This window comes from Podarcis vaucheri (assembly GCF_965113315.1).
Source record: "Podarcis vaucheri genome assembly, chromosome: 2".
NCBI lineage: Eukaryota > Metazoa > Chordata > Lepidosauria > Squamata > Lacertidae > Podarcis > Podarcis vaucheri.
This window is the reverse complement of record NC_138760.1, coordinates 38,068,875-38,082,865: the sequence shown is the minus strand read 5'-3', so window position 1 is coordinate 38,082,865 and position 13,991 is coordinate 38,068,875. Positions and strand designations below refer to the sequence as shown.

Here is a 13,991-nt window from a genome sequence, read left to right as displayed (position 1 = left end):
ACCTCAATAATGACGTTGAAGTTGGTTGTTGGAACTGGCCCATTTCAGCTTCTGGTTCTTGTTTTCTGTTTGCTTGTGAGCTTCTGCTTCAGTGATGACAGACTCAGGCAAACCTTCTGATCAGTTTTGTGAATGTTCCTGTATGCCTCTCACACAGATCGACACTATGGCATGCTGCATTTCTGACCACTTCCTTGGAGCATTCGCAGGACTGGCCACCATGTCAAAAATGGGCAGCCCATAGCAACCTGATCAAGTCACCATCCTATGAACAGGATCTTTATTGACTGAAGTTTCTCTGCACGCTTGATGCTGTGTGAGATTAAACCATAAATAAGCTCTCTGCTAATGATGACTACGTTTCAGTATTCTGTCACATAGCTGGCTTACTCTCTGAGAGAGTGCTGACTTAAGTTCCTGGTTCTCACTGTGAATCCCTTCTCCCAGTCAGACTCCACAAATATGTGAACTAGGTATCTCTATTCTGTCCAAACACGATTATGTTTATTCTGGGTGGAAGTTTGCTTGCTGCTGTTGAGGTAAATGTCACAGACCGAGTGCTGGCCGTGAGATGCCCAAATATCTTGTTTTCAGACTTTTCTAACAATCTAGATGTTTTGGAATATGTGTGTATCACATGTAAGGTTCCTGTCTTTACATGTGATGCAAAATTTAACAATTTTGATACCCCTGCAAGCTGCTAGATCAATCAAAACAATGGTTCTCAAGCATCTTTATAGAGGTTTCCTTTGGTGCCTGATGGGTGCGTTCCACAGTGAATGCTGGTTTCACTCCTGTAGCTAACAAGCCTCGAAATATTTAGTGCTTCCTAATTTTAGCAACAGAAGTCTCCACGTTTCCAGTTTCTGGAAGTTCAGATTTCGAATGTATTACTCATTAGTAGGAGAGTCTTCTCTCTGCTACCAGCCTCTAATTCACCCTCTAATTTCATTTGCTCCATTTCTTTCTTTCATCCCCCTGTTGCTATCCTTTGATCTGTTGACCTCTTGTTGTCCTTTTTAAAAGGCAACTTGCACAGCACAATGAAGCTTGAGTGTGATGTGGTATTCTAAAACCAAGGGAGTGAAAGCTCTCAAGCCAGTTCTTGCACTCACCTGCCCTAGGCTGTAGCATGCATGTATGTCACATTCTGCCTAAGCATTTCAAGGTGGGGCTGCAGGAGCTGCAAAGCTGCAGCTGCGCATGCACAGGCCCAAGCCAAGCAGTCCTTGCTGCTTTCCAGAGTTCAATGGAATTTGCTCTCAGGAAAGGGAGCACACGACTGCAGCCACAGCCTGATAGTTAGTTTCTAAGCGTATTTCTGTGAAATTGTTTTTATGGACAGTGACTGCCCTGTTGTTTATGACAGTGGGGTAATGCTTGCTTTCCCCCAAGGCCATACTTTTGATATGGAGGAAGTGATTGCCCCCCCCCAAATCACTCAAACTGTGAGATTTTGCAGCTGGGGAAAATGTGATTTATCTTCCAAACTATTACAGTTGTGGCTGCCCTGGAGAATATGCTAGATATCACCATTTTGTGAACTGGTTTTTTTACATGAATTGTTTGAACAGTGTGCAGTCCCCATCTTCAGTGTTAAGAGAGGCACGAGTTGTTTCCGAAAAATTGCAAGCAAGACGATGACATATGCTGTCTTCTCCTGCCCCTTGACTGCACTGCAAGACTCAGCGTAGCAGTTTTTCTATTGGATTGAAGCTTCTGGGACTGTCCTACAAATATGGTCAAGCCCACAGATGAGAACAGCTTTGCTTGCTTTCTTGCATCATTTTATAGCCTGGCACTTGGCACTGTGTGACCTTCTAGCTTACCCCCCCCCCATGTGGCTTTTGTAGTTGCTGTCCCTTAATTTTTTTCCCTCTCTCTCCATCTCTCTCTCTCTCTGCTTGATTCCAGAAAGCTGGATGCATTTATATATGATGCCGCAGTGCTCAACTACATGGCGGGCAAGGATGAGGGTTGCAAACTGGTGACCATTGGCAGCGGGAAAGTCTTTGCCACCACCGGCTATGGCATTGCCCTCCAGAAGGACTCCAAGTGGAAGAGGCCAATTGATTTAGCCCTCCTACAATTCCTGGGAGATGGTAAGTAGTTCTCTGTCTCCTCCCCGCAAACACACTTTGCTTCCTCGTCTCCTATGTATTTTTCTCCAAGGGGTCACAGAACAAGAAAACCTCTGTCTTAACAGGTTGTGGGGGGAGGGACACCTGGCCGCAACTGCCTCACAAACACAAAGCTGAACCCTACTTAATCTTTATTCCCTCTCTCCTCTTTCCACTTCTCATCCACCCCTCCATGTTCCCTGGCACAATCACCACAGTCCTGTGTTTATTTAAAATTGTATTTATTTTTAAATATGAAGGCGTTATACCCGTCCCCCCCCAAAAAAAAACTTCCAACAGCCTGTCAAAACCTCAGACCCTGAGGAGCAAAAGAGGCACGAGGATGGCCATTCCCTCACAAGTCCCTCACCCTCCCTCCCTCCCTCCCTCCATTATAGCAGTTGCTTTAAAAGGCATTTTCACATGCAAATAATAACGGGAGGATAAACTGGAATTTAAATTGAAGCTGCAATTTTAAACATGTTTACTTGAAAGCTAAGGCTGCATTCCTAAACGTGTCTACTGACTTCAGTAGGGCTTGCTCCCAATTAAATGGGGTTAGGAGTTCAGCCCTACACCATCAAAATTAGTACAATTATACAGTGGTACCTCGGGTTACATACCCTTCAGGTTACAGATTCTGCTAACCCAGAAATAGTACCTCGGGTTAAGATCTTTGCTTCAGGATGAGAACAGAAATTGTGCTCCGGCGGCGCAGCAGCAGCAGGAGGCCCCATTAGCTAAAGTGGTGCTTCAGGTTAAGAACGGACCTCCGGAATGAATTAAGTTCTTAACCTGAGGTACCACTGTATGATGTTTGTGGGTGGGATCATTTATCCCATGTGGGACAAACTTTGCCCCCACCCCCATGCATTTTGCTTCTATGATGCCTCCTCCAATATATATTTTTTCCTTGTGTTGCTGCTGGTCAGGGATCCCGTTTGTGTTACAGTTGCTGCATGTATTTAGGCCTCGGTTGTCTCCTTGACCCAATTTCCTGACCACCATGTGGCAGTGCCTCCCGTCGGTTCTCTCTTGCTGACTGCTTCGTCCCAGGGTGCTAGGACAACTGTTTGCTCGGATTCTGGCTCTCTCCACTGAGCCGCCAGCCTGTGACCAAAGTTCCTTTCTGGCCATTAGGGAGAATTCTGAGAAGGTTTCAGAGCGCTGTTCCTCCCTGCCACACCGTTTGGTAGTCCACATTAAATCAAGCACAACGTCTCCTTGTCAGGTGTCTGGGAAGTTATCTCGCCCTGAAATCACTCTCTCTTCCCTTCAGTAGGAAATAAAGCTCTCTTGTCACTCTGGAGACCTTAACAAGTGATCTGTGTGCAAAAAATGTTTTGTTTTTTAAAAAAAAATGTGTGCAGGGTTGGGGGAGTTCAGATGGAAGTGTTTTAAGGAAATGTCGAACATAATGGGGGATCAGAGAGCCAGAAAAGGAGACAGGCTATGAGAAAAGGAGAGGAAAAGGGAAGGTCTGTGCACTTATACGTATGATCAAGGACAAATATGCTGTTATATGAACAAAAGCAAATAAGGTTAAAGCACACATCAGAGAGTCCCTTTCATGAGTTCCTGTCACACAGTCTTGACTTGTTGTCTCTTCTCTGAACACTGCTTCTTGTGTTTTAAAGCAGAGAGGTGTTCAGTGGTGGGGCGACAGTGAAGAGCACGGGGTGAACATCCCACATGTGGACAGCTGCTCCCAGGACTCTGGCCTGGGTGGAGACCATACCTTCTGGCCTGATTAAGGAAATGCACTCTGCACTTGTACACAGGAGCTTTATATAATGGGGTGACTCACGTGGTCCCTTCCAACTCTACAGTTCTAGGATTATACTATAAAGCCCATGAAGCTGGTAATCTTAAATTTAAACTCTGTTGTCTGGGGAAAGGTTTTTCCATGGTATAGACCTCCAGAAATGCTTAGTCCTATGGAAGATCATGGGAATACAGGAAATTTTACTTGAGTAGCCATGGGTATCTTGACTGAGGTGGACAATGAATACTACAAGCCAAAAATAATCTAAATTTCTTCAGGTTCAGCTATCTGTGATGTCAATCAGAGGAGATCCCTTTGCTAGGATTTGACTGTCTTCCCTTCTTGTTATTTGTTTCCCAGGTGAAACACAGAAGCTAGAGACTGTGTGGTTGTCAGGGATCTGCCAAAATGAGAAGAACGAGGTGATGAGCAGCAAGCTGGACATTGACAACATGGCAGGCGTCTTCTACATGCTGCTGGTGGCTATGGGGCTGAGCCTGCTCGTCTTTGCCTGGGAACACCTGGTCTATTGGAAGCTGAGACATTCTGTACCCAAGTCTCACAAGCTGGATTTCCTTCTGGCTATAAGCAGGGTAAGGATGCCATGTAGATATGTACATATCCCTTCTATGTCCCCTTTGAGATTATTCCTAATGTGACACATAGACAGTTTATTCTTCCAAGCCGCTGGTCATATTTGAACAGAGGGCTTAAACCACAGTGTTGCCCTGCATGCATAAGTACAAAAGAAGGAACCAGTGCAAAGTGATAGCTCAAGCATTCCCTTCTCCTCTCCTGTAGTTGGGAGGTAGAATAAGCCAATAATTCAGTTTCACTTTGTCTGATTCCTGTTCTGTCCCCACATTCATACCAGGAATGCTTAAAAACAATCTATTATTCACTTTCAAAACAAGGGGTATGCAGGTGGCTTAAATGAATTAGTTTTTATTTATTATATTTCTTTGCTGCTTTTCATTCAAATAAATCCCAAAGCAGCTTACAAACAAAAAATAACACTAACATTACAGATCATCACAAATACAACATACCATATTTTTCGTCCCATAGGACACTCCGCCCCATAGGACGCACCTGGTTTTTTTTTGTGTGTTTTTTTTGGGGGGGGGATAAAGGAAAATTTTCCCCCTTTATTCCCCCCCCCCCAAAGCAGGTCGGGGAAACCAAACCAGGTCAAGGAACAGCGGGATGGCGACGCTGCGCCTCCCTGCTGTCCCCCGAGTTTGTGGGGCTGGCCGATGTCTGCCCAGCGCGAGGGGCGCTCTGCATCAGGGCGCCCCTCGCGCCGGGCGGCAGGCTGCTATCCGCAGCGTGGGGAGCCCTGCGGGGAACTCCTGGAAAGCTCCCCACATTGCGGATGTCTGCCGGGCGCGGGGGGCGCTCTGCTTCAGGGCGCCCCTCGCGCTGGGCAGCAGGCTGCTATCCGCAGCGTGGGGAGCCCTGCGGGGAACTCCTGGAAAGCTCCCCACATTGCGGATGTCTGCCGGGCGCGGGGGGCGCTCTGCTTCAGGGCGCCCCTCGCGCTGGGCAGCAGGCTGCTATCCGCAGCGTGGGGAGCCCTGCGGGGAACTCCTGGAAGGCTCCCCACATTGCGGATGTCTGCCGGGCGCGGGGGGCGCTCTGCTTCAGGGCGCCCCCCGCGCTGGGCAGCAGGCTGCTATCCACAGCCTAGATTTCCCTGCGGGACCTCCCGCAGGGCTGCCTAGGCTGCGGATGTGTTCCCGAAGCCTGGAGAGCGAGAGGGGTCGGTGTGCACTGACCCCTCTCGCTCTCCAAGCTTCAGCAAAAGCCTGCATTCGCCCCATAGGACGCACCCAGATTTCCCCTTCATTTTTGGAGGGGGAAAAGTGCGTCCTATAGGGCGAAAAATACAGTGGTACCTCGCAAAACGAATGCCTCGCAAGACGGAAAACCCGCAAGACGAAAGGGTTTTCTGTTTTGGAGGCGCTTCGCAAGACGAATTTCCCTATGGGCTTGCTTCGCAAGACGAAAGCCCATAGGGAAATCTCCGGGGACCTCTTTTAAATGCTGATGGTGGGGAGCAAAGCCTTTCCCCCCCTCTGGCCTTCAGAAGAGGTCCAGGAAGGCCGGCGGGGGCCGAAAGGCTTTGCTCCCCACCGCCAGCATTTTAAAAGCAGTCCGGGATAGCAGGGAAGCGCTTCCCGCTATCGCGGACGGCTTTTGAAGGCAGGCGGGGGGGAGCAAAGACTTTCGCCCCCCGCCCGCCTTCAGAAGAGGTCCTGGACCTCTTCTGAAGGTGGACGGGGGGGGCGAAAGTCTTTGCTCCCCCCTGCCTGCCTTCCCGGGAGAGCGGAGAAAGGCAGCGCGTTTCTCCGCTGTCCCGGACGGCTTTTGAAGGCAGGCGGTGGGGAGCAAAGACTTTCGCCCCCCGCCTGCCTTCAGAAGAGGTCCAGGACCTCTTCTGAAGGCGGGCAGGGGTTGAAAGTCTTTGTCCCCCCTGTCTGCCTTCCATGGGGCTTTTACATCGCCCCGGACAGCAGAGAAGTCCTCCGCTGTCCCGGGCGATTTTAAAATGCCGCCCGCCAGCATTTTAAGATCGCCCCGGACAGCGGAGAAGTCCTCCGCTGTCCCGGGGTTTTTTAAAATGCTGGGGGTGGGAAGAAAAGCCCTTGTCCCCCCCCCCCCAGCCTTCAGAAGAGGTCGGGGGACAGACTGTCCCCGGACCTGGTTTGAAGGCGGTTTCCATAGGAACGCATTAATTGATTTTCAATGCGTTCCTATGGGAAACCGTGCATCGCAAGACGAAAAACTCGCAAGAAGAAAAAACTTGCGGAACGAATTAATTTCGTCTTGCGAGGCACCACTGTACGGTAAATCTCATAGAATAATTAACAAATCATCCATAGAACATTTGCAATCTATAAAATTTACAAATCAACAACTAATAAGCTAAACATCACAATTCAAGCCAGTCACATTATATGATTAACAAACCAATACAGCATTTATAATCCATAAAACAATGTTAACAACATTAACAAAATAGCAACCAAAAGATAAGCTGCATACATTCTCCACACATACAGGTTCCATGGACAGCTTCCAGTCCTCCTCATGCGAACCTGAAATTTTAAATTTGAAAATGTATTTTATGGAAATTAGTTTTTCCATACATGGTTCTGGAGGAGTGATATCAACCAGTTTTAGCAGTAATGATACCCATGGTGGCTACAGCTAACAAAGGAGGCAGAGTGTAAAAACAGAAGCCACCTCTGCCCTACACCGTTTTTCTTTAGGGCCACCTGGGCCTTGTTAACAAAGAGTGCTCCAACCAGGCACAACCTCTGCTAGGAACTCATCTTTGGATAATGAACAACGCTGCCCACAGCTGCCCGACCCTGCTCCTTCTGAGCAGGGTGTCAGCTCTTAGGCAGCCACAATTCTTTCAGGTCAAAAATGCAACATGTGGACAGGGCAGGCTCAAGAAAGCCTTCCGTAGTCAACCTGCCTGAGGATAAAGCAACAAGTGTGCTGCTCCTCATGTACACTGAAGGAGCCGCCTTATCAGTATTTGTAGCCCAGTCATGACCCACTTCCCTAGTACTGGTAAGACAGAGCAAGGCTTTCTGTGACAGGTTCGTGAAGCAATTTGTAGAGGACTGCATCACTGCTGCTTAATTTGTGTGAAATGTATTTGAAATTAAACCAATCAAAAACCAATCTTTTCCCAATTAGAAATTTACTGGAGAAAAGACCAGGAAATTGATTTGCCTGTTCCTGGTTCTACTGCATTTACATTTCGAGGCTGCACTGTCTGCTCCAACATAAAATGCCTTAACTGTTTCCTGCCAGTGCCTCACCTGATCAAAGTACAGTGGTGCCTCGCAAGACGAAATTAATTCGTTCCGCAAGTTTTTTCTTCTTGTGAGTTTTTCGTCTTGCGAAGCACGGTTTCCCATAGGAATGCATTGAAAATCAATCAATGCGTTCCTATGGAGACCGTCCAGGGACAGAGGGGAAGCGCCGCGCGCCTTCCCCTCTGTCCCCGGACCTGTTTTAAAGCAAGGGAAGGGGCAACGGGGAGAATCGCTTCTCCCCGTTGCCGCCCCTTGGTTCAAAAGGGGTCCGGGGAGAGAGGGGAAGGCGCGCGCCTTCCCCTCTGTCCCCTCTTTTGAAGCAAGGGGCGGAGGGGAGAAGCGATTCTCCCCGCTGCCCCTTCCCTTGCTTTAAAACAGGTCCAGGGACAGAGGGGAAGGCGCGCGTGTGCCTTCCCCTCTGTCCCCGGAGATTGCGGGGCTGGCAACGGGGAGAAGCAATCTTCTCCCCGCCGCCCCTTGCTTCAAAAGAGGTCCGGGGTGCGGGGGCAAGCTTCGTTTTGCGAAGCAAGCCCATAGGGAAATTCGTCTTGCGAAGCAACTCGAAAACAAAAAAACCTTTCTTCTTGCGAGTTTTTCGTCTCGCGAGGCGTTCGTCTTGCGGGGCACCACTGTAATAGGTGTTTGAAACTATTTAATGTTGAACAGAAGCAAGGGAGAGATTTGTTTCTACATAATCTGGATTGATATCTCGTATCAGAATAGGCCTCTTTCTCATTACAGGGCCTTTTATTGTCATCTCTGTTCTCAATCTGTTCTTAACTTTAACATGTTAGTTACTGTATATACTTGAGTATAAGCTGACTTTTTCAGCACATTTTTAATGCTGAAAGAGCCCCCCTCGGCTTATACTCGAGTGAGAAAGGCTGGTCCCACCGCCGCTGCTGCCCGTCTCTCGCAAGGGCAGGCACAGGAGCCGCGGTTGGGAGAGGTGCTGCCCTGTGCTGCGCCTCTCCCAACCGTGGCTCCTGCGAGCGGCAGCAGAGGGACGAGCGGCCCGAAAGCAGTCTTTTGGGCTGCTCCTTCCTCCGCCGCTGCCACCACCACCAGGTTTGTGGTGTGGTGAACCAGCTTATACTTGAGTCAATAAGTTTTCCCAGTTTTTTCTGCTAAAATTAGGTGCCTCGGGTTGGCTTATACCCAAGTATATACGGTATTTAATCTTGTCGAATGCCATCACCTTGAGGGCCCTTAAGAGTAATGGGGCATAATAAATTATTATTATTACTCAAATTCATTATTTATATGCCACCCATCTGACTGGCTCCCGACAAAAACAATAAAAACACAATACAACATCTGCTAGGAGGGGTATCCCACAGGGTAGGCGCCACTACTGAAAAGACCCTCTGCCCGGTTCCCTATAACCTCACCTCTCGCAATGAGGGAAACACCAGAAGGCCCTCGGAGCTGGACCTCAGTGTCCAGGCTGGATGATGGGGGTGGAGACGCTCGTCCAGGTGTACTGGGCTGAAGTTCAGATAACGAGGATTCAGAAAGTGTAGGATCTTTAAACCTGAGGGATGGAAAGCAGGAGATAAACATATGAAATAAAATTTAGTACAGCGATTCTCAAATGTGTAAGCTTGATACATTTTAACAGAATTACTTCACCTCCAAGAAACGAAACAGGAAACCTGCGATATTTCATAGAAAACAGTACATGGCAATTGGAGACTGGAATGCCAGAAGCAGCGAGAGGGAGTTGGATCTGTGAATGCTAGAGTGCCTGGGGGGTCAGACATGAACAACCTCCTGGACAACCTGACTTGGTCAGCAGAAAAGGAGGAAACACGTTTCTTATCAACCCTGTTTGGTGATCCAGCCAAGCTTATAATGGAATCCTGATCTTTCACCCAAGTTCTGAAACTACCTCGGGTTAAGAACTTTGCTTCAGGATGAGAACAGAAATCGTGCTCCGGTGGCACGGCAGCAGCAGGAGGCCCCATTAGCTAAAGTGGTGCTTCAGGTTAAGAACAGTTTCAAGAATGGACCTCCGGAACAAATTATGTTCTTAACCTGAGGTACCACTGTATTTCCTTTGAATGGCTGAAGCACTTGGTTTGCAACAGGGTAAGTAGGACTGTCAATATAGCTAGCTTACCCAAGTATCTTGTTGCTCAAACATTTTCCCAGTTCACTCAGAAAAATGTGGTCATTCAGTATTTGTAATGTCTGTCCTGCATGAGCTTGAACATTAAGCCAACCTGCCCTCTCTACCCTCCAGCTCATCCCCTTTCCAATACATGCCTACTTAGTCACTGCCTTCCCTCTTCTCTTTCTTTCCAGGGCATTTACAGCTGTTTCAATGGAGTCCAGAATCTGGAGAGCCCTGCCCGTGTCCACAAACCAGACGTCACTGCTAACTCTGCTCAAGCCAACGTGTTGAAGATGCTACAGGCCGCCAAGAACATGGTGTCAACAGCCAGTGTGGGGAACTCCCTGGAGAACGCCACACGCACCATTGAGAACTGGTCAAACAGGAGCGAAAACCTCCAAACCACCTTCTCCCTAAGGACTCCTCAGCTTGTTGTGCAGAACACCAGTGGGCCTACCAGGCCAGCTCATGCCTCCGATGCAGCAGCAGCTGAGAGGCTTGGGAGGTCTCTCCCACAATCCCTCTCTCCACTCCAGCAGTCTTTGGTGCCAGCCAGTGAAAACTGGAGAGGCACACTAGAGCAGCCGCAGATTCTTCATCCGCTGAAGTTCCGAGGCAGCTATTCTGAGGACAAGGTGCTCCCCGGTTCCACTGTGAACAGCTCCCCCCACTACATGGTAAGGCCCACACCTCAGACCCATGTCAGAAACCACGTGCCACTTGGAAACCACCTTAGTGCTGCTCCCCACTCCCCAGTAGGAACTGCTAGGGAGCTTCCTCTACCTGAGCATAAGCATAAGCTGGCCTTGGCCAGAGGTCACACCAAGGAGAAATTCCACCACCAGAATGTCCACCTGGTGTACGGAGAAGGTGGTGACGACAGCTCAGCCCAGGTGGAGCGGCTGGCTTCCACTTCCGAGAAGCGAAAGGAGTTGGAGAGCCACTTTCCGCCTCATGCCTGTGTCCACAATTCCTTCCCCAAAGCTAACAGGACTTGCAGACCCTTTCTGTACAAAGAATCTGACTCAATAGAGCTAAGGAGAGAGAAGCTGAGCCACAGAGCTAATCTCTCGAGGTCCGGCTGGGAGCAGGAGAGACCCCAGTCTCTAGGCCTGTGGAAACATCATGGGAAGTCCTCAGCCTATGGGGATGTGCCAGACCTCTTCCCCAAAGCTGGCCGGGCTCCAAAAACAATGTCAGTGCCTGGAACGCATTCCTACCCTCCCAGTGCCCTTAGGCCGAGTTATACATGCAATAGGAAATGTGTGGAGGCCAATGGCTTACCTTGGAAGGACCAGCGGCTGCTGCATTCGCAGTCCACGAGGCTCCCCTCGTACCGGGAGGCCTGCCTACACAACAGCCCAGGCGTGCACAAGGCTTCTTCCACAGTGGTGCACAAGCAGTATGCCTACATGAACTCGTACACAAACCTGCCTATCTACTGGGGGCGCCTTTACCCAGGCTCTCCGCAGCTGTGCGAACAGTCCAGTGCCACCCAGCACTGCTTCAGCCGAGCTCCCTGGTCGCCCTGCAGCAGGGACTTCCTGGTCCACCAGGATGGCCAGAGGACCATGTACTTTGGTAGCACCTACAGAGACTACAGGGACCGCAGCAGGGTGGACCCAACGTTTCTTCAGATGGTCAATACTGAGCGGAGAGACTTCCTGAGCACCCAGAGGATGCACAGCCCTTACGCAGGAAGATCGTGGAGGCGAATCTCTAGCCTAGAGTCCGAAGTCTGATAGGGGGAAGATGCTGGGGCTCTTGATGCTCGATTGGAGACTGCAGAGAAGAAGCTCATCCAGGAGGGCAAGAGACAAGGCCTTCCAAGCCAGCGTTCTGCGTCTCCCTGTTAAGCCGGTATCAGCAGAAAGTTCTTTGTCTCTTCACTACTACCACCCCGGATCAACGTAAGAGCAAGTGACCTTTCTCCATCCTCTAATGGACCAAAACGCAAAGCGGGAGCAGCTGAAGGCACTTTATTGACTGATTCCAAAGTCTTCCATTGCTGGGCACTGGGATGCCCTCACTCGCGTACAAGACGACTCTCTCATGGTGGTGATTCACAGTCATGCTGCCTCTGTGGATAGCTTATGAAGCATCAGTTGCAGTGTCAACCATCTACATTTCAGTGCCAGTTTATCGTTCAGAGCATGGCTGTCTGTGACACAGTGGGAAATGCCCAACAGCCTCCTATTAAACAAATAAACAAAATGATTAGGACTATCTTGCTTTCCCATAATGCACTGATATAAATGGAGACTGTATAGAGGACTGAACAGGGGGCATAGTATGATATTTTTAGTGTTTTACATTACTTTCTGGATCTTCGTAAAGAGCCCAAAATGCCAAATGGAGGTTATTAAATACACACTTCTTAAAATGTATTCACACACCCTTCCTTTCTCATTCTTTCTTTTTGGCCACACTGACAAAGGTTGCCGCCTTCAACCTCCCTTGAGTCAAATGCACCAGGACATGAGACATCCCTAGATGTTGCCTTCATAGCTCTCTCTCTCCCCCCCCCCCCGCCAAGCCCCACCAGGAGAAGAAGGGTGTGTGAGGTGGGGCGGGGTTGCATTTGCCACTTTAGTTCAAGGCAGAGGATCCTTGGCTAGATAAGGCGGCAACAGTAGATGAGTGTGGGGGCATGCACCAAACTCTCCTCCCCTTGCCATCGCTGCTTAATTCACATTAGACTGGGACTAACCTGCCACTGTTTTTAACCTAGGTCCTAAAAACACACCTTTAGCAATAGACTACCATCACTGCACCAAGGCCTCATCTGCACTATGAATTAAAAGCAGTAGCATACCACTTTAAACAGACATTACAACTGGGACTTGGCAAATCTTGTGATTAGAATGAGACTAGACAGCATTACTTAGAGCTCTTATCCATCTTCACAGAGTTTTTGAAATCCTTTTGGTCCAACTTAGAATTATAGAAAGGGACCCCAAGGTCACTCATAGGACACAGGAAGCTTCCTTATACAGAGTCAGTTCCTTACTGTCTACACCAGTGGTTCCCAATTGAAGTCCGGGGACCCCGGGGGTCTGCGGCCCCGTCCCTTGCCTCCCCCCAACTATTTTTTGTCATTTTTGCATGGTAATATCACAAATTTTATGGTCTGGTTTTTTTTAGTATACCTAAAATCCTTTGCTTATTAGGGGCCCAAATTTTGTTCAAAAAATTGCTTTGCAGACGTAACTACAATAGAATTATTAAATTTTCAAAAGTAGGGGGTCCTCACTCATTAGCTAATTGGGAAGCACTGGTCTGCACTGATTGGCAGCAACTGTCTAGGGTTTCAGACAAGAAGTGTCCTTCTCCCTACTTGGGGACTTAACGTGGCTCCTTCTGCATACCAAGCACATGCTCTGTCCTAAGCTACTGCTTTCCCTGTTCAAAAATTCTGAACCTCATGCTAATACTTGAAAATGAGTGATGCAATTTAACTGGGACTAGCATCCGTGAAAGTATGCAGGACTGTGAGTGAATTTCAATTTGTTGGGTGGGGTTATCAATTGTTAGGTTTTCAGTTCTGCACAATAACCTGGTTTCCCAGATCCATTAAATGAAGACTGGCCAGCCTGCCCTGGGTAGCCTTTCATGCCTGTTGGAAGTGCTCTCAAGTTATACATTCTGTATGTAATTCGGGCAATTTGTAAACCTATTGCCTATGTCTGCTCCATGTTGTCTTGAATTGTAGTGAGTTCCCTTCCCAGGCAAGGTCCTGCGGGTGCACTCAAGAGCTGAGGATCAAAATATAACCTTACATTGAGCCGGCTCAAACATATGCCTTGTAGTCCCTATCCTAGCCAACTATAAAGCTTCAAGTACCTGAAGTGCTGATTACTGAATCCAAGTTTACTCTGGTCCTTTTTCAGGCAACTGATAACAACGAGGCTCAGACAGCCATCTAGTCAGCCTACACTGCCAGTTGTGTAATTCAGGCTTTCGTGTGCCTCCCCAACCCCAAATGATAGGTGCACAGGGACTGGTTTATAGCATTGTTTTGACTTCTGCTTGTAGCAAGCTTTGCAAACCATAAAGCCAACTATTAAAAGCATCATAGTCAAGGAAAAGGCAGCATGTTCCCTTCTGAGCAGTTCCTTTGATCAAGTGGGGGCCATCAGAAATGATGCCTGTAG

General features: G+C 48.7%; 1 protein-coding gene and 1 long non-coding RNA gene across 5 annotated transcripts in view; one reads left to right on the top strand and one right to left on the bottom strand.

Annotated features, from left to right (window-relative positions):
* GRIN2C (glutamate ionotropic receptor NMDA type subunit 2C) overlaps window positions 1–12,224 on the top strand; it is a 95,531-nt gene extending 83,307 nt beyond the window's left edge. For all 4 annotated transcript variants that reach the window (XM_082211022.1, XM_082211020.1, XM_082211021.1 and 1 more), the window contains exons 11-13: window positions 1,915–2,102; window positions 4,246–4,478; window positions 10,029–12,224. In XM_082211022.1, coding sequence (XP_082067148.1) covers window positions 1,915–2,102; window positions 4,246–4,478; window positions 10,029–11,579 — 1,972 coding nt within the window. In that variant the 3' untranslated portion in view covers window positions 11,580–12,224. The remainder of the gene's footprint in view (window positions 1–1,914; window positions 2,103–4,245; window positions 4,479–10,028) is intronic.
* On the bottom strand, window positions 6,752–11,258 carry LOC309525728. The gene is made up of 3 exons (XR_014216511.1): window positions 11,122–11,258; window positions 9,113–9,255; window positions 6,752–6,986 (listed from the first exon to the last, which is right to left on the bottom strand). It is a non-coding gene; the product is annotated as an uncharacterized lncRNA (long non-coding RNA).
* Window positions 12,225–13,991: the final 1,767 nt, after the last annotated feature.